Source organism: Saccopteryx bilineata, chromosome 2, assembly GCF_036850765.1.
Source record: "Saccopteryx bilineata isolate mSacBil1 chromosome 2, mSacBil1_pri_phased_curated, whole genome shotgun sequence".
Lineage (NCBI taxonomy): Eukaryota > Metazoa > Chordata > Mammalia > Chiroptera > Emballonuridae > Saccopteryx > Saccopteryx bilineata.
The window spans coordinates 281,102,437-281,130,064 of record NC_089491.1 but is presented as its reverse complement, the minus strand read 5'-3'; the positions used below and the strand labels follow the sequence as shown (position 1 = coordinate 281,130,064).

The following is a 27,628-nucleotide window of genomic DNA, read 5'->3' as shown; positions in this document are numbered from 1 at the left end:
CAGGCTAGATGCCAAGACAGAGAGAGGGAGTCCCGCCCTTGGTCGGACCATTGATGGGAGCACTGCGCACGTCTGTTTTCATTAGGGACTCTCTGGCCGTCCTCAGCCGTTGTCAGCAGTGTGTTCCCGATGCCTTGCTCTGCGCCTGGTACATGCCATGATGCCACACTCCCTTATCTGAGAGGATGGATGAGTGATTGGGAAGGGGCAAGGAGAGAGCCGAAACGGACCCTTGACATTTGCAGCACAGTGAATGCTAATATCTTTATTTTATAGTGAAGAGTATAGAAAGGGCTGGGGACAGACACATTACAGGAGAGGGAAGGATGGTGCCACCTCGGCCAAAGGTACCCCCAAACTACACCCAGAAGGGGGGGTGGGTGCCCAGGGCAGCCTTCCCCGTCCAGGAGTCAGGACCAGACCAGGTGAGCTTGTGGGTAGCCTTCCCAGGAGTCCTGGCCCTGCCTCGGGGTGTCAGTGACTCCAAATGCCCCCTTCCTGTTTCCCAAAGCAACCTGTGCACACGCTCCCCACTCCCCCTCCCCCAGGATTCTGACCTGAGACCAATTCTCTGACCTTCCTCTTCCTCCTGGTCTTGTCTTACTGGAGACTGGTTCTCACCAGGTCGCTGCCTTCCTTGCAGTCCCAGGTTTTGGGCATGCGGACAACCTTCTCCTGACTCAGGAAACCCTTCCAATCCTGTCTTCCAGCTCCGCCCCCAAACTCTCCCGTTTCTCAACTCACCTCCCAGTCTCCTCACCCCGGAACACAGAGCTGAGCGTGCTCACTCAGCTCAAGGGAGAGGCGTGCTCTCCACGAGGACCCCAGCTTCTATTCTGCAGAAAAGCTCTCCTGCCCCATCCCCCGCTCCAGTGCGCCTGTCCCCAGGGACTGCTCGCGCCAGGTGTCCGGGAAGCAGGCTCGTGTTCAGGGTGGCGCGTGCGCACTGTACAGGCAGCAGGGAAGTCCTCGCCAGTCCTGTAAAGTGGTTGCTATGGACTGTGTTGAAGCTGAGAAACGTGGTTTCGTTGTGGATTTGCCGATACGTGCAATACTAGTCAGAAAAGTCTTAGCAGGCGGGCACCGCAATTACCCACCAGCTCAGGGAGAAGAGAGAGGGCAGAAGGAACCTCTTATGCTCCAACATCAATTACCAGAGGTGGACACGCTCGGGTCTCCCTCCCCCAGACCTGGTTTGCGGCAAATCTAAACATTGGCAAATTCACAGTCATAGTCGGTCATCCGGCACATTATAAACTTCCACAGGCGGTCCCTGGGGGAGAAAGTGAGAGAGAAAAGGTCAGTGAGAAAAGACACCGTCCACAGGAAGAGTCACGGCCAACAGAGAAGCAGTGACCCACCCTTGGAGAAGTTAGGCACTGAGGGGACATCTAATCCCCCTTTGCTCTCAGAGGACATGTCTGTGACGTTTCTAGACCCCTGTGAGGTCAGGAGGCCTCGACATTGCCACACCCAGTTCAGGGGGCCCCTTGAAGGTGACTGACTAGGTTACTGGCAGGAGGGGTCCCGTGGTCAGCTCCCCACTTCTCTGTTCCTAACAGCTTGGAATGCAAGCCTTTATGGAACACTGTCCCCACTACAGGGTATAGATCTTCCCGTAACTAGACGATCCATTTGCTTCTTTGTTCTTTCTCATAGTGTGCTCTTAAGCTGCCGCACACTCCTTCGGGGCCCACGAGGACAGGGAAGTGAATGAGGGGAAACCATGCTAAAACCCCAGAGAGGGAAAAACGAAACACCCGCCACTCCTGCTGACCACAGATGGAACTGCGTGTTTGTTTAGAGGGCAAGCATGGGTGTGAGTGCACGGACAGCTGCTCAGCCTTGTGCAGTGTGGCGCGGACACTTCTCAAGGAAGCTTCTTTGCTAAGCGCAAGCCTGTATCTGTTCACCCACTTAACAAGGAGTCACTGAGCGCCCACTCTGCCCGGCGCTCTCTGGGTCTAACATCGTTCATTAGACGGTAATGATAATCGTAACCACTACTTGCTGAGCCCCACCAGGGTCTCTGGTGTGGCACTAGATATGTGCGTGTTTACTTATTGAACCTTCACCATGACCTATTGTTGAGGTGCAGAGCCAGACTCAGAGAAATGAGCATCTTTCTTTAAGGTGATGATGGGATGACTTCAGAATCCACATCGGGGAGCTCAGACCTCGCACTCTACCTTCTACTGTAAGGCCTCCATAAGTGGATATCCATCACCCCTCAGGGCACATGGCCGACACATCCTTCGCAACTTTCTCGTAAAGGGCGGAAAAGAAAGTTATTCCGTAGAGGATCACACGGGTCCTTTGGGAGCCTGGAAGCCCATGGGAGAGTTCAACTCTGGGATTCTTCTTCTCCATTCCCAGCCCCCAAGGCCTCTTTCTGCCAATACCAGCTTGATCGGGAAGGGAAGGCTGACCACACTCAGCTCCTGGGACACAGCTCTTCTCAGCAGCCCAAGACAGGCTTTATCACTCCAGATTGTTTGTTGACAACGATTGGGAACCGGGGCCCCCAGCTGGGTCCTGGGCCACCAACTGTTTATTAGTCTTTATTTTTGCAGTTGTCAACAGAGGATGTGGCTGACTTTGGATGGAGATGAGCCATGTGCTGGCCAGCGTGCTCATCAAGTGGATTTCATTACTGTGGGCAAGTCCCAGTCATCTGCCTGCAGACACAGCTGAGAGGGACCTCCAGCCTGGCTTTCCCACAAAATTGAGACTTGGTCCTAAGAGCACCGAGGGACTCATTCTGACATGTCCCCCAGGACAGTGATTCCCAAGCAGGGGCTGCACAGCCTGTGTGCTGTCCCCACGCTTCCCTGGTCTTTGATTCTGAGGTCTTTCTAGGTGTGTGTGTGTGTGTGTGTGTGTGTGTGTGTGTGTGTGTGTGAGAGAGAGAGAGAGAGAGAGAGAGAGAGAGAGAGAGAAAGAGATATCATTTAGCTATTTCTTCTTTCTGGTGAGGCAAGTTTCACTCTAAGTACAATCTTCCCTGTTCATTTTTTGATTTGCTACTTCTAGAAAATAGGTTAACTAAATAGTTAAAATGTAACTAGAATAAAAAAGACTACTGAGTGGGAACTGAGGCACTCTCCCGAGTCAACATACGGGTGCTTATTCAGGAAGCCCTTTTAGAGCTAATTAATGCATGATTGTTTTTTGTTAGTTTGTTTCTACAAATTGTAGGTCTCATTTAGTAAGTTAACTTTAGTTGGGTGAGATGCCATTTCCTTTAAAAACATAAATAGACACAAAGGGTAAGTCTCACTCATATTCATCATGTCCACAATTTAATGAGTTAATGTTGTTTTGTGCTGTTTGCAAATCATGTATTGGTAACGTGTCAGGATTTCCCTTGCTGGGTAAAGTGATTCTCACCTGACTGGAAGAGGGTCAAGTCAACCTTTTAGCATCTGCATTTTCCCACACCTCTCTCTATAGCAGTAGGGGGAAGAATTCTTGTTTTTTTATTGTATTGTTTTGAGGCATTTAAGGTAGAATTGGGGAGCTGATTATGAGAGAAAGGAGATGGAGAAAGTTAGTGCCTTCTTTTGGGTTATTAAAATTCTCCTCTTTCATTTCTAAATGTGGCTGATAAGTTGGTGTGTTTCTTCTCTCCAGCCCCCTTTCTGTCTGTCTCGTCCTCACAACCCAGATAGGAGTGGGTCATACAGAGAAGCAGCACTGAGAAGGAGCGGTTGGCAGTGGGGACTCCTTCAACCATCTTTGCCCTCTCCTCCTGATGTTTGGCCAAAAAAAAAAAAATGCTGTTTGAAATTGAGTGAAGGGGAGAGCTTAGAGCATCACGGGCTACCACGTAGAGGACTGCCCGCTCTGGGGCGGGCTGGACTCATCCTCAGCTCCAAGGGTGAGCTATTCCACGCAATGCATTTATGAGAGTAGTTTCAATCCTCATCGCCTCCCATCATCCAGTCAGTCTCTCAGTTATCCCAGACCAAGTGGGAAACTAAAATAGCAGAAATCCCAAATCAAAATTCCTACAGGCATGGTCCTTGCACGGAGCCCATCCGGCCCCTCAAACCCCTAGCCCAGAGGGTGAGGGTGGGGGAAAGGCTCACCTGTCCACTGCAGAGAACGTGGTTGTTGCTCCTCGCATATAGTAATCGTAACTGTAGGACACCATGTCCATATCCTCGCCGTAGTGGCCTGGATATTCTGTGGTCATCCTGTGTGGGAAGAACAGAAGGTTAGAGGAAAAAGATCAAACTCATTCTTATTGCGGGGGCGGAGGGATCGATATAGACATGCTGTGAAGAAGGGACAGAGTTTGAACACTGGAGGAGGTCCAGACTGGAGTTAGATCGCATCTAACAAACCATCCCAGGCTGTGAAAAAGGAGGAACAACTTCGTCCCATGTCTCATTTTCCTTCTTCTTGCCATTAAACTATACTCTGAGAGGGATGCTGATGACTCCCCAGGCCTTGAAGACATATTGACTAATATGATAATATCAATATGAGCTCATTCCATTTAAGTCAGCCAGAACCATGTTTCCAAACCACATAGGGACTCATTAGTGGATCATGAAATCAGTTCAGTCGGTTATCACCAAATGAGCTTTGAAAGAGAAGAAGCAGAATAGAAAACATCAGAGAACACAGTGCACACAGGGAGGATAAGTTCGGGGATATGTGTATATAAATTTCATTTCAAATATGTGTTTGTGTGTGTGTGTGTGTGTTTCTATATGATATAGATATAGATATAGATATTGTATGATAGTTTAATCTGTTTTCCTGTGAGTCATGATCAAAAACATGCTTGGAAAATATTAAAGTAAATGTAAACTCCACAAGGGTGGTGTTGTTGCCTTGGCCCCTGTTGTTTCTGGCTCACAGTATGTGTCCACTTAAATAAATGGCTTTGGAAGGGTCACTTAATCTCAGCTTCCTGGTCTATAAGAATGAAAGTTCCCTTATAGCTTTGTCATTGGGATGAGTGCAAATATGTGTGATACACTAGTACGTGGTGGGAGTTGAAAACGGGCTATTTTGTTCCTCCTTCTCCTTTCTCCTCCAAGAGTACATCACTCCTGGGCTTCTCAGTGAGTAAGGTTTGTTGGGGTCCACCCTGGAATAAAATCTAGGGTCTTGATCTCATAAGGGTTTTACCATGGGGGAGCTTCAGGACCCAAATCATTCTTCTCATATGAAGGGGGTTTCCTGAAGACCGATCTACATTCTCAAGGCTGCTTGTGGAGAAACTGGTCAGTGAGTGTCAGTATTTCCTCTGATCTGGGTTCCCCAGGTCATTATATGTTGATGATAGAAAGTTCTTCCTGTATGTAGTCTTCGTATTGCAAGGAAATCTTGAAAAGACTGATCGATAAGCTAAAAGGTCTCCTAGGAGGATCTCGCGGCATTGGTGCAGCAAGATTCATGGTTGGCTCAAGAGAAGCTGGAGTTAGAGCCCCTGGTTCATAATCCTTCCTGTCCCCATGTTGTCCCGTTGTCCTCGTTCTCTGGTTTTTGTCTTCTCAAGACATAATCACGCTCTACCAGGATGCCAGGCCCAGCTCAGAGTGGGTGACCTGTGCTTCTGCTTAATGTGTTCCTGTAGGGAAATAGGACTCTGACAATTCAGAAATCCTCTAATGAGACCCAGGACAAGGCCTTCCTCTTTCTAATGAAAATGCCCAATGACTCATAAGTGGACCTAATAGGGCCTCGCTTGGATTCCACTGGTTTGTGATTCCTGGAGATTCTAACAAGTGCTAGACTAATACTTACCCAAAGAAATGGAAAATTTGGGGGGAATGTGAATAATGCACACTAGAATTAAAAGAGATGGAGTAGGAGGTGTTTTCCTCACTTCTCCGGACCACAAAATATTTCCCAGAACTTTTGAGGTATTCTTTGGATACAATGTATAAAGCTAATTGCCAAGCATTCTTGTATGTGCTCAGGTGGAATCTACTGAAGGCAGTACTGCCTGAGGTAAATCCCAATGCCAAAACTATTTGGAAATAAATCAGGCTAGATGTTTCTTTTCTTTTCTTTTTTTTACGAATCTTCTGTCAAATCACTTGGAGGGTTAAATACATTTGGAATAAAGTGGGGAAAAAGAGGCTTGCCTTTTCTAAAACTAATAAAGTTTTAAGCTTCAAAGGGAAAAAAAAGGTTATCTAATGCTTTCTCTAACAGGCATCTGCATTACTTCATTTCTGCTAGTGACCAGAGGCAGGCCCTGCCCCACTGGACAGTTGGTCTGGCAGGCCTGCTGGTGGGGAGTGCTCTCCAGTGAGTTTCTGGGACGCCTGGAGAATGTGTGTGGTACGTGCTCTTTGGAAGAGCTCCATGGAGGCCCCAGCCAGGTTTTTATTTTATGATGGATTTTTGGTTGCTGTTTTTTTGTTTTGTTTTTTATCATAAAACTGTGAGATCAAGTTGAGACTATCTTCCAGAACCATGGATTAAGGGGGCTGGGGGAGAAGTTGGGATATTGATAGAAATTACCCCTACTTTATGGATCCAAAAATACGTTACCACTTTTGGATGAGTGACTTTTGGGGTGCAGCTCACAGTACGTTTTTTGCCATCGGCAGGCGGTATGGGCCGGGTGTTGATCCAGAGCTAAGTGAGGACTTGTTAAAATAAAAATACAGAAGGGGGCACGGCCCCAGCCAGGAGTGGGGAATGGACCCCCCCAAACACCGCCTACTGGGGAAGCCCTCTTTCAGTGTGGCCCGGGATTCTAGAATTCTAGAACGGGGTTGATGTGTCTGCATTTAGCCACGGATGGCATGATGCACACACGAAATGTCCTTGTAAATGAGAGCCCCGCTCACAGCTCCTCGGAGAGAAAGCAAGCATGTCACTTTTCAGAACTAGACGCTGAGACGGGCGCAGGGACCAGTCAGGAAATGAAAGCGGGGGCGGGGGAGCGGAAGGCCGGTCCCCCTGAAGCCGTGGCACTGGGGGCGTGCGGGGCAGAACTCCGGGTTTGGCCAGCTCCCTTGTTGAGTCTGACATGGTCTCACTGAAGCTTTCCTCTCGGGAGCCTTGTATACGTACCCCTTTACAGCGTACGTGTGTGTGCAGGCACCTGTGCACCTCTCTGTGTGTATGTGTATGTGTGTGTGCATAGCTGTGTGTGAACACTGAGAACTAGATAACAGAGAACCGCTTGTACAACTTGCTATGTTTCTGAGGTTGAAGGAGATGAAAAGAAATTAAAATTAATACCTTAGTGATGAGCTGAAGAAAGCCCATTCATGCTGAATAGCTTTTTAAGATTGATAGAGAATGTTTTCATCTAATATTCTTTTTTTTATTTACTTATTTTTTTATTTTAGTGAGAGGAGTGGAGGCAGAGAGACAGACTCCCCCATGTGCCAGACCAGGATCCACCCGGCGAGCCCACTAGGGGGCGATGCTCTGCCCATCTGGGGCCTTTGCTTCTTTGCAACTGGAGCCATTTTTTAGCACCGGAGGTGGAGGCCATGGAGTCATCCTCAGCTCCTGGGGCCAACTCGCTTCAACTAATTGAGCCATGGCTGGGGGAAGGGCGAGGGGAAGAACGTGTGAGAGAGAGAGAAAGAGAGAGAAGGGGGAAGGGTGGAGAAGCAGATGGTCGCTTCTCCCGTGAGCTCTAACTGGGAGTTGAACCTGGGATATCCACACACTGGACCGATGCTCTACTGCTGAGCCAGCCGTCCAGGGCCCTCATCTAAGATTGTTAAAGCACTGAACTTACCAACAGACCCCACCAGAGTCAGTGACCAATGGCTGACCAGTGGGTCCCACAGATGGTGCTGAGAGCTGAGGACAGGACCTACCCCAGAGCTCAGCCCAGGTGTGTTATTACACTTATGTTGGACGGGGGGCAATTTAGTTAGATGCACAGGCCCGTTTTACTTATTGTCCCAGGTCTGGTTGAGAACTAACTAGAGTCTTAATGAAGGAAAAGATGTTGAACCTGTTCCTCAACAGAAAGTGAGTCAGTACAGGGGGTCCTTGGGTTAGGACGACACAGTTCTGTTCCTATGACAGTGACATAACCCGAATTTTGCTGCGAGTTGAAAACAACCTAGCCTAAGTCACTTATCCATGCTAACACAGTTGTAAAATCATAATCCAGAACATACAAACAAATAAATGAAAAATGGTGTAGGTAAGTGTTCTGGGGGACATTAACTCCCTTACTCGTACCCACGTTACTGTGTGTTCTTCCGCCGTGCGCAACCAAACCATGTAGTTCACCCATGTAGTCCGTAAGGACGATGTTAATGGCCTAAGCCAAAATAGTCACGTCTCAATATTTTTTAGTTTTTAGGGGAGTGAGAGTTGTAAACTTGAAACATCGTATGTTGAGACTTGTAACCCGAGGACCCCCGTGTAAGATTTTATCAAAATCCACCTCTTCTATTGATAACTGAGCCATGGAACCTAACGTCAGGCTTCCCAGCGGCAGGACCTGTTGGTTCCACGTCTGACCGGCCCGCAATTAGGTCGACGGGCTTATTGGGAGCCACCCTGGAGGCCCAGCTCTCAGGCCACAGAGCCCGAGGTGAGCGGACCAGCAATGGGGCTCATCCCTGGGGGCCGAGCCAGCCACTGCCACACCCTCCACTGACCCAGCGGCGGGAACCTGAGACGAACACACCACGGACGCCTGCTATTTACAGGCTAACACACCAGAATGGGGTACCGGGAGACCATGCTCCAGCCCTGACCAAAACGAGAGCGAACTGAGGGTGTTTTCCGACCTGTGCATTGGAGCTCAGCCCTGCTCCACGCTGTAGAGAAGCCTCTTCTGTGGAATCCAGCATGCGATTCTGCTGTGCCCCTACTTCCTTCACTTCCCAGTAGTTCTGTATTTTATTTTATTTATTTATTTTTTGTGACAGAGAGAGGGACAGATAGAGAGAGACAGATTGGAAGGAGAGAGATGAGAAGCATCAATTCTTTGTTGCAGAACCTTAATTTCTCATTGATTGCTCTCTCATGTGTGCCTTGATGGGGGGGGGGTGGCTACAGCAGACCAAGTGACCCCCTGCTCTACCCAGTGACCTTGGGCTCAAGCTGGTGAGCTTTGCTCAAACCAGATGAGTCCATGCTCAAGCCGGCGACCTGGAGGTCTTAAACCTGAATCCTGTGTCCCAGTCCGATGCTCTATCCACTGCGCCACCTCCTGGTCAGGCTAGTTCCGTATTTTAAATATCCTATTCTAATGTCCTGTGACTTACCAGCACTACATAGTCCATGTTTGGTTAGAAAAACCCGAATCCTGTGTCGCACCTGGTCTCGTGATGGTGACCAGCACAGCGAGCTCCTGGCGGGAGCTCTGAGAGGGGCAAGGCAGGTACATCTTTATGATCTAGGTCAGCGCTGGGCACAGAGGGGGAATTCAGCACCTGTAGAACTGAGGTGTGGAGATTGGCTCCCAATCTTCCTCCAGCCAAAGAGAGGATGGCCTTTTCGGATCAGCAGATCATTGAGGAGTTTCTTAACGAAACAGTCAGTTTGTGATCAGCCCCCTTACGTACTGCTTTTCCAGGTTAGCCACAGGGAATGCAATGCTTCAGGTTAGACTCCCTTTCCCTGTGGCTGGCATCCCCCACAGGTGCTGTGGCAGAACTTGTTTGGATTATTTCTTCAAAGAGGAGACAAATAAAACCCAAATGTAGTTGTACCCGGAGGAAGGCACCCTCAGAGGAACAGCCTCCTTGGCTTTTCCGTCAAAGAGCTGGGGAAATGTGCCAGGTGGGACTGGGTGGCCGGCGCCCCTGCAGTCACCAAAGTGCCCTTCTCCATGGACAGACCTTGCACCCTGGGGGTGAGAGAAAGAATATCTACGTTTGTGTCTTCCTCTTGTGGCATTTTGGAGATTTACATTTCAAAACGCTCAACTGTGTGTCACAGCACAGGGAACAGAGTTTCAGAGACAGCTGTGGCTTAAATTAGAAGAGGAAAGTCCTCAAGTATTTTCCAAATTGCTGTCTTGGAACGGGGCTGCCAGCTCGCCATCCAAGCCTGGGCCAGTCGGCAAGCACAGTTGTTCCAACCCAGCTTGGCTTTCACCAGTCACATCCCATCTTGGCTGCTCTGGTTCTGCAGCTTGGCCGCTCTGGTCCTGCACCTTGGCTGCTCTGGTTCTGCAGCTTGGCCGCTCTGGTCCTGCACCTTGGCCGCTCTGGTTCTGCACCTTGGCCGCTCTGGTCCTGCACCTTGGCCACTCTGGTCCTGCACCTTGGCCGCTCTGGTCCTGCAGCTTGGCCGCTCTGGTCCTGCACCTTGGCCGCTCTGGTCCTGCACCTTGGCCAGCCGCTCTGGTTCTGCACCTTGGCCGCTCTGGTCCTGCACCTTGGCCGCTCTGGTCCTGCAGCTTGGCCGCTCTGGTCCTGCACCTTGGCCGCTCTGGTCCTGCACCTTGGCCACTCTGGTTCTGCACCTTGGCCGCTCTGGTCCTGCAGCTTGGCCGCTCTGGTCCTGCAGCTTGGCTGCTCTGGTCTTGCACCTTGGCCGGCCGCTCTGGTTCTGCACCTTGGCCGCTCTGGTCCTGCACCTTGGCCGCTCTGGTTCTGCAGCTTGGCCGCTCTGGTCCTGCACCTTGGCCACTCTGGTCCTGCACCTTGGCCAGCCGCTCTGGTCCTGCACCTTGGCCAGCCGCTCTGGTCCTGCAGCTTGGCCGCTCTGGTCCTGCACCTTGGCCGCTCTGGTCCTGCACCTTGGCCGCTCTGGTTCTGCAGCTTGGCCGCTCTGGTTCTGCACCTTGGCCGCTCTGGTCTTGCACCTTGGCCACTCTGGTCCTGCACCTTGGCCAGCCGCTCTGGTTCTGCACCTTGGCCGCTCTGGTCCTGCACCTTGGCCGCTCTGGTTCTGCACCTTGGCCGCTCTGGTCCTGCACCTTGGCCACTCTGGTCCTGCACCTTGGCCAGCCGCTCTGGTCCTGCACCTTGGCCAGCCGCTCTGGTTCTGCACCTTGGCCGCTCTGGTCCTGCACCTTGGCCGCTCTGGTCCTGCACCTTGGCCGCTCTGGTCCTGCACCTTGGCCGCTCTGGTTCTGCAGCTTGGCCGCTCTGGTTCTGCACCTTGGCCGCTCTGGTCCTGCACCTTGGCCACTCTGGTCCTGCACCTTGGCCAGCCGCTCTGGTTCTGCACCTTGGCCGCTCTGGTCCTGCACCTTGGCCACTCTGGTCCTGCACCTTGGCCGCTCTGGTCCTGCACCTTGGCCGCTCTGGTCCTGCAGCTTGGCCGCTCTGGTCCTGCACCTTGGCCGCTCTGGTTCTGCACCTTGGCCGCTCTGGTCCTGCAGCTTGGCCGGCCACTCTGGTCCTGCAGCTTGGCCGCTCTGGTCCTGCAGCTTGGCCGCTCTGGTCCTGCAGCTTGGCGGGGACAGTTGCCCCTCCACCGTCTCCACTCCGGCTCCTGTAACCACTTGACTCTGTCTTTCCCGCGCGGTGCTGCATCTGTGCGGGTTTCGTTTCCTCATGGAGATGGAGAGAGCTCTGGGTCTGTTTGAAGTTTATTGAATTTGGAACTGTGAGTGGATCACAGCTTCTGGCCCAGGGGCCTCTGTGGGTGTCATGTGTGATAACCCACATTACCATGTTCTACTGTCATCATTTTTGCGTGTTGAGGAGTAAATGAGCTAACATGAGCATGGAATAGATGCTCAATAAATAAACGTCATCATCATCATCATCATCTTTATTAGGAACTGACTCCAAGCCTATGAAATCTACCTTATTTTAAATCTGTCACTAGCCAATGCAGGGAATGAATGAATGAGTGGAGTAGAAGGAATGATCGCTTCTAGAATCCGGTCAAGGGGATACAATAGACCGAAGGGGAAAGAGAGAAAAAAGCAACTCATCTGGTCCGTAGCTGCAAGGTGTGCTTTGTTCTAAGTCACCTTGGGTGAGATAGTACTCACTAGACAACCAGCCACATCTCTGACGTTGCTGCAATTTCTGCTCTGCAGCTGAGCATGGGGAGGGAGGCTAGGCTTCACCAACAGGCAGACAGCCAACACGTTTGTGAACCATGAATGTGGCGCAGTTCATGTGACAGCCACTCTGACCGATGAAAGGTCCAACGGATTGCCTGCAGCAGGCTGTTGTGCATGCAGACAGGGGCTCCTTGTGCCATGTGATGCAGTCCCTGGTTGTTGGGAGGGCACTCAGCATCTAAACACAGTGAGAGCTGCTTTCCAATGTTAATATCCAGTCCTGTTTTCTCAAAGCGTGGGTGTCTCATCTCCATAATAACAGCCTCCGACTTGTTCAGTGGCCCTGGGGGAGGGGGGAGCAGCTGCCCTTCTCAGCGGGACTCTGGGAGCACGCTATAGTGGGCATCTGAGCCGGGGCAGGGAGCAGTCGGCATCCACGCTACCACTGGGTGCCTATTGGGTCACTCCCGTCCCTGCCAGGGTTCCTGGGGGGGGGGCATGCACACACACCTGTCTTGTGTTAAAACCTGCACAGTGGAGTGGGCTAAAGACCAGCTCCGACCCAGGGCTTTGGGGTGGACCGAGAGCGAGCGTGTGCTGGTGAACTGTGTCGGTTGTTGTGTTTGTTACCTGGGGCAGGGAATTACGAAGATCCCTTCACTGGCTTCGGACTTGAGCCTGTCGGGGAAAGGAGGAAGGTGGTGGACAATGCTGCCCTTCAAGAGTCAGGGACCTTCAAGGTGGACAGTAAAATGGAAGGTCACTTGTGTCAAATCTGAGGGAGGGCATCACATTTTGGGTCCAAACTTGCTATCTAATGAAAGGCCACGGATCTGAGAGGAACCATTTAAAAAAGAAAATTTATGCTCAGTGTGATACCACCAGTTCCTGGCGCCCGAACTCCCTGGCTGGGCAGCTGCGGCATGCCGGTGGGGTCCATCCGGTGTGTGAACGCCGCAGCCAGAGCTGTTTGCAGACTGGGGAATGATTGCGAACAATCTCCACAGGGTTGTGGCTTCCTCAGCAACACGTGTTTGTAGTTTGCTGACAACTGCCTGGATAAAGAATTCAGATTCTCATCCATAAATAATACATGCAGATTGACAGATGTATCCAGTGTGGTGGGAGCTGTTAGTGACTATGTGTCCGCATCTATCAGGAATTCACTTTGTTGCCAGAGTTCAGTGATGTGGTGACATCTGGGGAGACGGCACAGAGCAGAGGGAGAGCAGCACCGTGGTTCCCACCAAAGCAATCAGTCCACACTCGCTGGGAGCTGGGTGGCTGAGGGCTTTCTTCCTGCAGGGAGCCGTTGGATCTCTGACTCCCCGAAGGCTCCTGAGCGGAGACAGTAGACACTCACTTAGATGGTTCCCAACAGCATCAGGCTCCAGGCTGCAGGATGGCTTGCAAAGTGGGAAGAGAAAAACATCCCCACCCAAACACGTCCAGCACCCTGGAAGGTCGTCCAAGCTAGTGAGGTATGTAAGGGGGGCTTTCACATGGGAGGGTCATCAGCGGTTTTCCCTGTGGAAAGTGTGGGGATGCAGTTCTCGCTCAGAAGGGCTGTTAGGAGGAGCGAAGAAAACAATGCACGTGAAAGAAGCCCTTTCCCAGGATACTGCTTCATCATATGTCAGTGTCAGCTTTCACCATGGTTATGGTTCCTAGGGGCCTGCGACAGCCTCTTGCTCATTCCAGGAGTTTATTAAGGGGCTACTTTGTGCCAGGCCAGATGCCAAGATGCTGAAGAAATGAGACCTCATTTACACCCCAAAGGCTTTGGTCAAATTAGAAAGACATACAATGTCATGACTCAGGCAATTTAGAGATGCTACGGAAATGTCTAGACACACCAGTGGGTTGGTGAGTCATGCGCTGTGTCCCAGGGTCACCATTCTGCCGCTTCTCCAAGTTCGCCTTTGAAAAAGGACCATTCTCTTTGGTAACCATGGTAGCTTTCAGCTCTAGCACCACGAAACCAGGAATAGAGGCGGCCAAGTGCAGTCTTTCTCAGTGGGCCATGCCTCCAGCTTGGCTTACTGTGCCTTTCTGAGTAATTACCCTGCCCCAACCCCACCTCCATCCTTTGACTCTTGACCGTGACATGTCTTTGGTGGCCAGGTAGGGTGACAAAGGCCAGAGCCTGCGGACCATTGCAGAACAAAGCTAGGGGTCATTTTTGCCATGGGTGACCCAAATGCTCTCAGGCAACTTAAGAAAAGTTGCTTATCTCTGTTCGCCAGTCTTTGACCCTGGGACTCTGTTTCTACCTACAGAACTCCATGTTCATTAAGTCATTAGCACCTGACTGGGGCGTCATGTAAGGGAACTTGAAAAGTCATTTCTAAAGTGTCGCCTGGAACCAGCCCTCTGGGGACCCTAGAAATCTGGAGCATCGTTTAGAAAATCAGCGGAAATTTGAGATATAAAGACCTGGGAGTTTCTCAGGTTCCAGCATCCAAATAAACAGGAAAAGCCCCAAGCAGCAATGCTTAGGATAGTGACACAGATCACAGGATCCACAGAACGTGGGGTTGTGGGGTCGCTGGGAAGATGTTGACATTCCCCCCTGATCCTACCCTTGTCTCCATCCACCCCTACCTCTTATCTGGACAGCTTTTCTAAAACCAAGGAGCCTCAGTTTCTTGCCTGCCTCATCACCAAAGCCTTGGGCACCGAACCCCCTCCCTGTGTTATTCTCTTTGGCCAGGAGCAAAGCGGCCAGCCAGTGACAGGGTGACTACCCCGCCAGGGCTGGCTCTGCCATTGGCCTGGGCAGAGACCAAAGCTTCGCAGGGCTGAGCCACGCAGCTGCCCCAGCTCCTCCTGCTCTGCCTGGGGAGGGCTGTCAGAATGCCCCCAGCACACTGTGGACCACTTCCCATGAGGTCTGCTTCCCACAAGGTCACCTGACCCTTGACTGCGATGACCTTGGGCAAAGACTGCCCTGGAATGGCCTGTTTGTTGGTGAGGGGGCTGTGTCCCCGACGCAGCTGGGAGGGTAAGGGGACCAGACCCCGAGACAGGTCTTAGCCAGGGCCAACAGCAGGCCTCTGTGATCCCATTGAACCCTCACAGCAAAACCCAGAAGTAGGCTGACGTTATTCATTCACTCGACAGCTGTTATTGTGTGCCTACTGTGTGCCTGCACTATTTAGGGGGATCAGGGTACATCCATGCGAAGATCTCTGCTTATGCAGAGCTTACATTCTAGAGCTCATGTAGGAGGGTGGAGGCAGGCTTAAAAAACCAAACTCTTGGCCATGGCTGGTTGGCTCAGCGGTAGAGCATCAGCCCGGCGTGTGGAAATCCCAGGTTCAATTACTGGCCAGGGCACACAAGAGAAGCCCCCATCTGCTTCTCCACCTTTTCCCCGCTCCTTTCTCTGTGTCTTGCTTCCCCTCCTGCAGCCAAGACTCCATTGGAGCAAAGTTGGCTCGGGTGCCGAGGATGGCTCCATGGCCTCTGCCTCAGGTGCTAGAATGGCTCCGGCTACAATGGAGTAACAGCCCAGATGGGCGGGGGCATGCCGGGTGGATCCTGGTCAGGCGCTCATGGGAGTCTGTCTGACTGTCTCCCCGCTTCTCACTTCAGAAAAATAAAAACAAACAAACAAAAAAACACAAAAAAAAATCCCAAACTCCTAAAATGACAAAGTACATTACTTACATATTTCAGGGTCTCTTCACCTTATTCTGCCAGCCCTCCAGAATCATTGAGTCAAACACCCATTCAGTAACTACTAAGCAGACAAGCAGACACCATGTTCTAAGCACTATATTAGACCCTGGGAACACAAAGGTCAGGAAGCACTCGGTGTCCTCCAGGTGTTCCCGGGCTAGGTAGAGACTGGGAATCGCATGCACACAGTTCTAGTGTGTGCATTAGGTGCTGTGACAGAGGCCTGCTCCAGCGGCAGGAGGACAGGCCCCTCCCCTAGTCCTCCTGCTGCCCGAGGACCTTCTTCCCCTTGCTGGGATCTAACTTCTCTTTTACCCCTGTCCTTCCTGAACTGCTCCCTGGGCCATCCAGGGGCCCCCAATTCTGGTGTATTTCTTTCTAGCCTAAGGGGAAATCTTCCTAATATGGTAATGGATGGACTAACTGATTTTTTTTCTTACTCTTCTGGATAATTTATTTAAATTCTAACTGGCATTGAATGCCTAGTGACAAAGGGAAGTGGATGGCCTGACCAGGTGGTGGCGCAGTGGATAGATCATCGGACTGGGATGCAGAAGGACCCAGGTTCGAGACCACTGAGGTCACCAGCTTGAGCGCTGGCTCATCTGGTTTGAGCAAAGCTCACCTGCTTGGACCCAGGGTCACTGGCTCGAGCAAGGGGTTATTCCGTCTGCTGAAGGCCCCTGGTCAAGGCACATATGAGAAAGCAATCAATGAACAACTAAGGTGTCGCAATGAAAAACTAATGATTGATGCTTCTCATCTCTCTCCGTTCCTGTCTGTCTGTCCCTATCTATCCCTCTCTCTGACTGTCTTTCTAGCTCTGTAAAAAACAAAACAAAACAAAACAAAAAACCCAAAAAACAAAGGGAAGTGGATGTCACTGTGGGAGACCAACCTGTTATGGGGGGTGGGGGGGTGGGGGGAGGCCAAGCTTCTCAGGTCACAGGCTCCTCCTACCTGCTGTCCCCTCTCACTGGGGCCCAATCTTTAAAACAACGGTGCCGGGCATCTGGACTGACCTTTGCAAAAGCACCTTTGGAGTCAAGACATTTTTCAGGGAGATGTTGAGGGGAATATGGGGGTGGGGGGATGCATTCAGGGTGACCCTAGAATCTATGTAAACACAATTAATTAAATAAAAATAACTAAATATTAAAAAAATTTTAGAAACCCCAAAGGTCTTCTGGTCCTGGGGTTTCAACTTGTGACCTGTGTGTCCCGAAAGTCTCTGCACACTTGTGTGTGAAGGTGCTTAAGTACATGTCCTTCTTCCTGAAGATGAGGTCTGTGGCTGGCATCAGATTCTTATAACCAGAAAAGGTGGTTGTCATTTTAAGTGATGGGCTCGAGACTCCTTAGAGCAGGGGTCCCCAAACTTTTTACACAGGGGGCCAGTTCACTGTCCCTCAGACCGTTGGAGAGCCGGACTATAAAAAAAAACTATGAACAAATCCCTATGCACACTGCACATATCTTATTTTAAAGTAAAAAAACAAAACAGGAACAAATACAATATTTAAAATAAAACAAAGAACAAGTAAATTTAAATCAACAAACTGACCAGTGTTTCAATGGGAACTATGGGCCTACTTTTGGCTAATGAGATGGTCAATGTCTGGTTCCATATTTGTCTCTACTAGCCTTAACAAGTGATATGACGCGCTTCTGGAGCCGTGACACTGCATCCTGTGTCACCGGAAGTAGTACTGTACATGAGCGACGCGCTTTGCGGTGCTACCACATACAGTACTCCAGGAGCACGGGATGCGGATGTATCCTGTGCTCCTCTCACTGACCACCAATGAAAGAGGTGCCTTTTCCAGAAGTGCGGCGGGGGCTGGATAAATGGCCTCGGGGCCACATGCGGCCTGCGGGCCATAGTTTGGAGACCCCTGCCTTAGAGAGTATAGTGACTTTCTAAAGATGACCTAGGTCTAGTGAGAAGAAGAGAAAGGAAGGGAAGGGGGAAGAAGTTCATTCCTGATATGGGAAATCCCTCCTTGGTCTTTGACTCAGGACCTGCACCCTGGCCATTCCTGTTCTGTGGCCCCCGTGGGTAAGACTGCTTTGTGGGACCAGTTTGGGGAGTTTGGAGGAAGTCCCTGCTCCATCTTCCCACAACTGACATCAGCTGCCTTTGAGTTCTGAATTTACCAGGAAAGTGCTAAGCTTTTAGAGCTGCCCGTCCCCAGAGACACCATGCCCCCCTTGAGCTTACTGGAGTAAGGCTGTCTGGTTGCAGAGGATAAGCATACCCCACAAGCCTGCCCTTCCAGGCATCACAGCCTAGAGATAAATCACTCGTGGGAGCCAGCCTTCAAATGTTGACACTGTCTGATCCCCCTGTCCGAGGCAGAAAGGCCTGGCGTGTCTGCAGACTGAAGGCCTTGGGACAGGTTGTGTTGTCAACACCTAGAGTCAGTTATCAGGGAAAATAAATGCATACACCTTCTCCTCCGAGTCAGTGTGACGGCCAGCTCAGGACAGCTGGCATCAGCCCAGGGAGCCAGGAAGAAACAACGCTTGTGCATGTCTATAATTATATGCTGTGTTTGCCACTCTGACTTGTGATGGGGTTGGCTTCTTCTGAAGAATGTCTGCAGGAAAAAATAGGTTCTCAGTTGGGTCCGGCAGCCTCAGATGTGACAAGAAGTTAGTGTGATGGAGGAGAAAGAGCCTTGGAACAGGGGTTCATGGGCCCAGGCTCTACGGGCCACCCCCCCACCCCCATGAACTAGCTGGGTGCCTGTGTCACATCCCTGTGCTGTTCTGTTTGTTTCTCTTTCTGCCAAAAGAGGAGTGTAAGAGCATTGGGTGGTTGACCTGAGAAATCCCTCCCTGAATATTATTCTAGCCTTCTCATTGGTTGGTTGACCTGAGAGATTCTGTCCTGATTATTATTCTGGCCTTTTCATTGGTTGGTTCATTCATTCATTTGTTCACTCATTCATTCATTCATTCATTCGCTCATTCATCCATTCTATTGCTTGACTGTTGCATTTCAAGCTTGTTTGTGATGGCCCAGGCTTCTCTGAAGGCAGAATCATAGACCAGAGCACCACTCCCATCCCCCCAAGCTCCCCTCCAGCCCGAGGGCTTGGGGTGGGGGGGCTGTTGCTGGCCCCAGGCTCACCAGCAGGAGTAGGGGCACCTCTTGCTGTAGCGACAGCAGTAAAACTGCCACTCGCGATCCAGCACCGACTCGAAGTAGCGGCTCTGGAACCCGGCCACCAGCCCGTTGTTGGAGCACGTCTGGTACCTGCAGAGAAGAGAACAGCCCTAAGTGAACTGGTGACAGTGACACACCCACCGGTCCCTTCCAGGGATCCCAGCTCCCACCATGTAGGTCAGAGGCCACTCTCTCCCTGACCTAGGTGTCTAACCATTTATGCCATTTTTATGCAAATAAGAACAGACTTGGTTGTATTTGTAGACACGACACATGCTCACCATTAAAATCCAGATGATTCTGAATCTTCCACCCGGAGGAAATTTTAGGAATGCCGCTGCTCCTGACAGATCTCAGTAAATATACTGTTAGATGGAGGCGTGCATAAATGGATGGGATATAGAGACATCTAGCATCTTACAAACATGAGACTATATTGTTGATGCCACTTAAAAGATAATATATACTTCCTTTTACTTGAATTTAAAATAAAAAGAAGACAGAGAGAAATGCATTGAATAGAGATAAACTTCAAATGAACCTCTCTTCTGCTTACGAGCAGAGCCCAGAGGATGCTTGTTCCTTGGACCCTGTCTAGCAGGCAGAGCCCCAGGGGGGACACAGCGCTTTGTCCGGGTTGACCCAGCAGGGAAGCTGGGAACACTCCCCAGGTCTTCACTCCTGACCCAGGAGTCTTCCTGCCACCTGCCAGACTGTAGGCTCTCCGTGGTCAGGAAGAGTTTTGGCCTGAATTCTGTCCCCAGTGCCCACCGCGGGTCCTGGCGGGTGGAAGCATTCCTGCAGAGCTGTCGCAGGCCAACAGACTCCTCGGTCACCCTCTAGAGGTCACTTTCCTGTGCTAGCTACTCATGCCTGCTTCTTCAGGGAGGGTAACCCCTCCTCTCTGGTCCACAGACCCTTCCCATGGCCCCATGAATGTTCACTTTTTTTTTTTTGCTCAATCGGTGCGACCGCTGGTCTGGGAATCGGCCCTGTTTATCTTCCCAGCACTTTCCTGATGAAGCATTGGCTTTGCATAGTATAATTTCTTCCTTTGGTCTGTCTCCAGGACTGACTGCTGTCCCTCTCTCCTGCCCCACTTCCCACTGGTACCTCGAGGCTTGCTACCTTTCCTGTGCCGAGGAGGGTGCTGCTCTCCACGTGGCCACAGTGGGCTCCCACCCAACACAGAGTGGGGTCTCTCACAGCCCCTCCAGAACAGGTCTTCAGCACTCTCCGGTCCTTAGCCCCCCCACCCCCGGCCACGGACCACGGTCCCTCTTACACGCGAGCAGAGCAGACAGCTGTCAACGTGCCCCGGCCTGACACCCGCTGGAATGCAGCCCTGTTTTCCAAGTAAAGATAAGTTTCCAGAAAGTATCGTAGATAAAGTGAGAAGAAAGGCCCTGTGCTGACAGGTGAGAGGGGCCTTGCTGACGTGACAAACTGTAAAACCGTCGGTGACCGCTTTCATTTTCAGTTACTGGAAAACGGCTTATGGCTCTGACCAAATGAGACATTAAGTGGAGTCCACATCTCTGGCCGGAACGCTATGTACTTCCCATTCTCTTATTCACTTGTGCACATGTGAGTAGGCATGTAGTGTTTTCTGTATTCATTCTTCAACAGACTTGTCCTCAGCTGCTCCTCTGGACCAGTCGCTGTGCTTCCGTGTTGAGAGGAGAGTTGAGGAACAGGCTTGGTCCTCGGTCGGCCATACAGAGGAGCCTGAACTCCCTGTTCCCAGGACTTGTAGGAAGTCCTAATGGACGTTGGGGAGCTCAGCAATGGGAGAGAACTGAGACCTCTGCCCTTCAGTGGTCTAATCTTCTTGGTGTGGCCATTGCTCACACCCCATCAAGACCATCACCACCCAGCACGTATCAGGAAGTCTGGGTGACCACCAGGGCCTGGGACAGCAGGACGCCGATGGTCTGTCCTCTCCCATTTCTCGCAGCAAGTGAGAGCCGGTGCCAATAGGAAGCCCCGAGACCCATCATGCTAGCTCGCGTGTCTGGAGAGAGGGTGCAGCTCACGAGGGGCTCTCTGTGGCCTTCCTCCTGACCGTCTCTGCAAGGCTGTGGTCCTGGTCATTGAGAGCAGCCCCTTCAGAATGGGCGTGTGTGGTTTCCCCAGGTCTGTTGTTTGGGTTTGACCTATGTCCTTGGAGCACCACAGGGAACAGCCTTCCCGGGGTGGGAAGTTCCCTAAGTAAAAATAAACGGAGTGAGATAAGCTGACCTGCTTCATGCAGGGGTGCCCAGGCCGAAGGCCATCGAAGTTCCATGAATTCCTTGCCAGCTGTCAACCAGGCGTCTGACCCCACAGTCCTGTCCTGTGTGGAAGGCATGTGTGTTACTCGCTCACACAGCACCTCAGATAGCGCTGCCCTGTGAGGGTTGTTTGGACGCTACAGGCCCAAGGCCTAGGGACGGGTGGGGAAACCTAGGTAACCAAGCAGGACGCCCCACCCCCGCCTCTGGCCCACTGTCCTCTAATGGTGGTAGATGAGCCCGCCCTGGAATTTGGTCGTGCACGTGGCCAACGCAATGGAACTTTTCCTTCCAAAAGTGGACCTTTGGGGGCGGGGGGCAGGGGGGCGTCTGTTTCCACACTCATGTGGGGAGCAGTGTAGCACAGTGGTTAAGAGGGTGGACTAGGCTGCTGCAATGGCGCTGAAACCACTCCTGGCTGGGTCACTTCAGGCAGGCATCATGCCCTCTAATGGCCTCGGTTTCACATCTGTAAAATGGGCGTAGTAATAGCACGGATGCATTAAAGTCATTGTGAAGACCGTATAAAGCGATGCGTGTACAGCTCTGGAGACAGTGTCTTTTAAGGCTTAACAAGTTGTTTATTATCGCCGCCATACTTCCATTGGGTCCACACACAATTGTGAGTAGATGCTGCGAAAGCCACCCTTGGCCCTCGGTCCCCAGCCCCCAGTCAGTGGGAAGCCGTGGGCTAACGTGCATTTCCTGAGAGATGGCCCCTAAAACCAAGCTGTCAGAGTCGGCCATCTGCCTCAGTGGCTGACGCACACCTTCTTTGTCGCATAGCTATTCCAGCATGACTTAAGGCCCCCAGGAGATGGTGAAGTCCGGGAGGGGAAGACCATTTCATCTTCAGTTTGCGTTCCCCGCAGTGCCTGGTGCTGGGGCCCAGCACACATCTAATGGAAGAGTGAACGAACAAACGGAGGATCGGGCATCGGCCATTGTCAGAGGTTGAGTGGACTTTTATGAGCCCATCACTCAGCTCCAGAAAGGGCCCTGCAACTTGCTGCAGGTAGTTTCCAGGGGATCGGCAAGCAGTCCATCTTCCACCTCCACCTTCTCCCTCAGGAAAGAAACCTGCTCAGGGACAAGGCGGCAAAATGCATGTCGCTTTAGCCAGCCCTCTCCTCTGTTCCCCTCCCTTTTTTATTTTATTTTATTTTTAAAAAGGCACATCTTATTTAACAAGACTCACCTAAATATTTGGCCACGAGCTGCAGAATTGCAAACACAGGCGAGAGAGAGCTGAAGGCAGCCTGTAGCTGGACAGGGATTGCATTGCCAGAGCGATTCAAATCCAAGTTTTAAAAAGGGTCTTGGACCTGGGGCTCAGTTCCCTGTTGAGGAGTCAGCAGACACGACTCTGTCCTAGCCATGACCTTAACGTGCTGTGTGGGGTCTCATGTGAGACACTCCGAGGATTAAATGAAGTCATGGCTGCATGGCCCTTGGCCAAGACCGGAAGAGCCAGGATCCAAACTCAGATTTGTCTGGGGCCATGCGCTGTCAGGAAGCACATGGGGTCACTCTGAGGCTGTCCTGCTTGCGGCCCACCGACCGGGCAGATTATCGCAGGAGATGGGTTTATGCCCCGGGATCAGTTATGGCCTGACAGCAGTGCCAGGCCGTGCAGGATCACAAGCTGGACCTCAGGCGCTCACGAGCAGCAATTATTCTGATATTTGTTAACCAGGAGATCTAACGCCCCCTCAGGGTCTATCTGAAAATATTGGACGACAGACGGGACACTGATGATATGACGTACACTTTATATTTCTAGATCGTCACTGAATTATATTTTTCCAAAACATAACACTGCATACCGGGGGCCTGGACAATTGAGCAGGTTGTATTTCAGACTCCAGCTTTATATAACCCACCCATTGTTGGGCTGGTTATCTCTTGGCCCTAATTCCTAAATCTTTGGATGTCACAGAGCAGTCACACTCATGAGGATCAGCCACTGTTATCCAGGACTGACCATGTGCCAGGCACTGTGCTAAAGCACTCTCCATACGCCAATTATTTTAATCAACAGAACAAGCCTGCGAAACAGGCTCTGATAACGCATTCTCCACCACCATCACCCTTTGCGATATAATGGAAGCGCAGGTTTGGAGAGGTTAAGTAATTCCCTGAAGGAGCCGGGAATGCGTCCTCTATGACTGCATTTCATTTCTGCAGTCCTGGGGGATATGTCTTTGTGGTAGTAGAAACTGATGCTTAGACAGTAGACATGACTTGCCGAAAAGTGGTAGTGGGTTGCCTTCTGGGAATTGCTCTGTTCGACTCCAAAATTTATCATCTCTCTATTTCAGGGTACCTCAAAGAAACACACACACACACGCACGCATGCATGCGTATCATCCATCTGCACGTTGTTGGAGGCTGGAGGTTTGTGACCATGAGCATTTGGTAGTGAACGAATGGGCAAAGGAACATGGGAAGGAGGAACGTTTATAAACTCTGACACAGCGCATGGATTAGGGCTAGGGTGATAGAACCTGATTTCACGAAATATGCCACTGATTTCAATTGCTTTGCTCTCTTGGCCCTAATTCCTAAATCTGTGGAGTAAGGACATGGTGCTAGATCAGCAGGTTTCAACCTTTTCACACACTGGAGGACCAGTGAAAGTAGGAGAAATATTTGGGGGACCGCTAAGGTGGAAATTACACTGAGCTGTGATGCAGGCACCTTTTAGAGACTGGGTTCCCATTGGCGAGTGTCTTCAGCCAACACTAATACTGTTGTCAAGTCTTGGAAAAGGAGCGGCCAGATTGTGTGACTCCAGAAGGCTCGATGCCTCCCCTGCTCTATGCTCTGCTTGGCCCTGGAAATGTGCTTGGACTTTTTTAGCAGGAGTTCAAGACTCCTCCCCGCTCTTAACATCAAATCTGCAGGCTCATTTAGTTACACAAAGTGACTGAATTGCACAAAACCACCGACTCTTCCCCCAGAACAAATTATGAGCCTGGATGGGACAATGCCATTGCTTGTCAGCCGATGATCAATTTCTTCCCTTCCAGACTTTTCACTGAGACTGGAGTCTAAACTCAAAGCAATAACTACATATATAAATGCTTCTGCGGTCATTGGTGTCAGTCCTGGGGCGGCTGAATCCTGTGGTGAAGAAGCTGTTTGTCATGTTTGTGCGTTGTGTACTGTGATTAGTGGAGGGGGAAAAGGATGTTACATAGGAAAGAACGGGGGGGGGGGTCCTTTAACTCTGCAAATTCACACTGTGGGGAAAGAGGGGGTGGAAGAGACATCTCACTTGTCAGCATCTCACTCAGCCAAACAAAGTGATGTCATTCCCACTCCCTTTCTCTGTTGCTTGTCTTTAAGTCATCTGGGAGTTCATGAACAAACTGATCACAAGTTGTCAAGTTTAAAAGTAAACATCATTTGCCTTCTCTAAACAGAAGGTTAAACAGAAAGAACAACCGAGTGCAAGAGAAATCTGAGTTCATTTTCAGGGCCAAGCAGAGCATGGAGCATGGGAGGCGTGCCCTCTGAGACCACACCATCTGGCTGTTCGTTTTCCAAGCAGGCTGGGAGCTCCGGGAGCTGAGCCCCAGGTCCAAGGCCACATGGCAGGTTGTCTCCGGAACGAGTTTCCAAACCCAGGCCTCCTGACTCAGCGCCCAGGGCTCTCCCTTTGGGGGCGGAGGCACCATCTCTGAGCGCTGCTTTCCTGGGGCTCTACAAAGGGCCCCACCCATAAAAGATCCCCCAGATTGGGGGAGGGGGAGGACTAGAGGGACAGTTTAGGTCAGTGGTAGTCAACCTGGTCCCTTCCGCCCACTAGTGTGCGTTCCAGCTTTCATGGTGGGCGGTAGCGGAGCAACCAAAGTATAAATAAAAAGATAGATTTAACTATAGTAAGTTGTTTTATAAAGATTTATTCTGCCAAACTTAGTGAAAATCCGACATAAAGTACTTGGTAAGTAATTATTATTATATGCTTTAACTTGCTGTAACTCTGCTTTATAAATTTTATAAAGTAAAGTTACTTCCCTACTTTATAAATCACCATGACTGTGGAACTGGTGGGCGGTTAGAAAATTTTACTACTAACAGAGATACAAAAGTGGGCGGTGGGTATAGAAAGGTTGACTACCCCTGGTTTAGGTCATCCCCAAGCCCCACGCCAGGCGATGGGCCCCGCTTCGGGGAGTCACTGATGACTGTCCATCACAGAGGCAAGGCTAGTCTCTGAGCCAGGCAGCTGTCCGAAGGGGTTTTGGATAATTAAGTCCACACGCGCGACGGCAGTGGAGGTGGATGACGAGGAAGGCCCAGGAAAGGGACCCTCCCCCACCTCCCGCTGCCTGTGTGACCCTCTCTCTACCCTGAGCTCCTCCTGAGTCATGATAACCAAGCTGGTCCCCAACCCTCCAGAACTGGGCTTGGGTGTGACCTTGCAGATCCCGGCCCTCCCTAGAACAAAGACTGCCCTGAGTCCCGTTCTGTGGCCCTGACCTTTCCCTGTGGCTCTAGCTCTGATGACAGAGCCCACGCTGGGTAGAGGTAGCAGGCTCTCCGGAGCCCACCGCCCGTGGTTAAGAACCAATGCTTCGGATTTAAGACTCCCCAGACCCAATCCTGGCTCTACCACTTCCCAGACTTTGCGTGCTTTGTCTGCCTATAGCGTGACTTAGAGGTCTGTTCTGAGTGTGGAGGTGGTCCATGTGAAGCCCTCAGCATGGTGCGCGTGCAGGGGAAGCGTGTGCAACACGGCAGCTGTTGTCATGGCTCAGAGGTCCCCTCTGGCTGGGTTCCTCCACCCGTCACTGTCTCCCCCCCACCATGGCCCATCATTGCTCTGTCTGCTGGGAGTGTGACCCCCGGGGTTTAGTGCTTGACCACCCCCAAACCCATTACCCCTTCTCCCTGGACAGGGTCTGCCCTGCACCCAGGTGAGCCTCCCTCCATCCAGGCTGCCGCGAATACCCAGCCTCACAGTCCGCAACCACTGGGATGGGCTCCTCACCAGCTGTGGGGTTGGGACAGTCACACCCCACAGCGAGGCCCAGGCTGGGACCGTGTCCATGCTGCTGACGACGGCAGAGCCCAGTGAGGTGAGAGCCCCTCTTCTCCCTGAAAGCCTCTGATGAACTGTTGTCCGGCAATGGACAGAGAGAAGGCCCTCACGCTAGAAACTGAGAGCTTCCTTGGGGCAGCAGGGAGCTTATTTCATTTCAGTTCTCTGTGCTTATGTTTCTGGTCCTCTCTCTCCCCCTCCTTGCTCTAATGCAGTGTTTCTCCCGCTGTCTGTGGTGAGGGTCTGGCCATCTATTTCCCAACAACTGTGATGAGCCAATCCTTTCGTAAAACAGCAATAATAAATCACTCCAAAATGAAAATGCCATTTGGATGTCACAACAATGTTAAAAGGCAATAATTTTTTTTTGTTCTTTTATTTTTTTAAATACTTTCACTTTCTGTACTTGTCTTTTGTGGGCTGGTTAACATTTCTCAGACCCACACTTGTGCCTGGACTGAGCTGAGGGTCGAGCTGCTTCCGGCAGGCACAGAACCACAGAGGAGCCCTCTGCCTCGGACACTCCCCATCCTGGGGTTTTGTCCTGCAACTGTCCTGAGCTCAGCCCCAGCCCTGCCCCGTGCAGAGCCGCAGCGTCAAGGTTCCTGGCAGGATTTGCCCAGCTTTAGTGGGTGCTGTTCCCTGAGGCTCAAGCAGTCCCCAGAGAGAGAGAGCTGCTGTGACAGGAGAGGGAGATGCTGTGACATCCTAAGCCAAGTGCATCAGGTGTCCCTCCCCCAAGTGCATCAGATGACCCTCCCCCAAGTGCATCGGCGCCCCCTGCAGGCACCTACCATTGCATGCCGGCCCTGTTGATCTCCTCCCACCAGCACTCCGTGGGCTCTCCCAGGCTCTGGGGCGTGGGCATGCAGGCATAGTTCCACTGGCGGTCTGAGCCTTCCTTCTTGCTGAAGATGCTCCTCACAGCCACCACCACCTGCCCGTGGGGACACTGGTAGCTGAAGCCCTGCCGGTTCAGGTTCACCCACCCGTCGTCACCATAGTCATGGTACTGTTGGTACGGGTACCCGTAGTCGCCATACTGGCCCCAGGCCACGGTGACCAGCGGCAGAAACACCCACAGGAGACTGAGGTTCATGCTGCCCGGGCGTCTGGCAAGCAGTGTCACTCTCGGTCGGCTGGGCGGGCCGTTTTATACAGCTGCTCCTGACATGTGGCTTCCAGATGTGGGGGAGCAGGCTCCAGCTCTGCAGTGTGTCATGGTGTAAGCGCAACATCTCTGCGCGGAGACACTGGCCGTGAGTACATCCAGCTCGTTTTAAGGTGGAATTCTAGGAAAATGTCAGGAACAAGCACATGGAAGGAACTCCTTGGAGGAAGAACAGCTTTGCAGCTGGATGGTAAAAGCAAGAGCCTTCACACTCCTTAGGAACACCTGCAAAGCCGCACCTCTGTCCCCCTTCTCCTGGAACCTCAGCTCTCTTTCTCCCACCCCACGGGCAAATCCCTGTATTTGTTCTTTGAACAGGCCTTCCAGGACCGTACAGATACCCACAGTAATT

At 51.5% G+C, this 27,628-nt stretch overlaps 1 protein-coding gene across 1 annotated transcript; it reads right to left on the bottom strand.

The window, feature by feature from the left end:
• Positions 1-250: 250 nt before the first annotated feature.
• On the bottom strand, positions 251-27,245 carry DPT (dermatopontin). Its single transcript, XM_066261091.1, has 4 exons — positions 26,900-27,245; positions 18,747-18,872; positions 4,092-4,199; positions 251-1,273 (listed from the first exon to the last, which is right to left on the bottom strand). The coding sequence occupies exons 1-4, from the start codon at positions 27,202-27,204 to the stop codon at positions 1,207-1,209; spliced, it is 606 nt and encodes a 201-aa protein (XP_066117188.1). The 5' UTR covers positions 27,205-27,245; the 3' UTR covers positions 251-1,206.
• Positions 27,246-27,628: the final 383 nt, after the last annotated feature.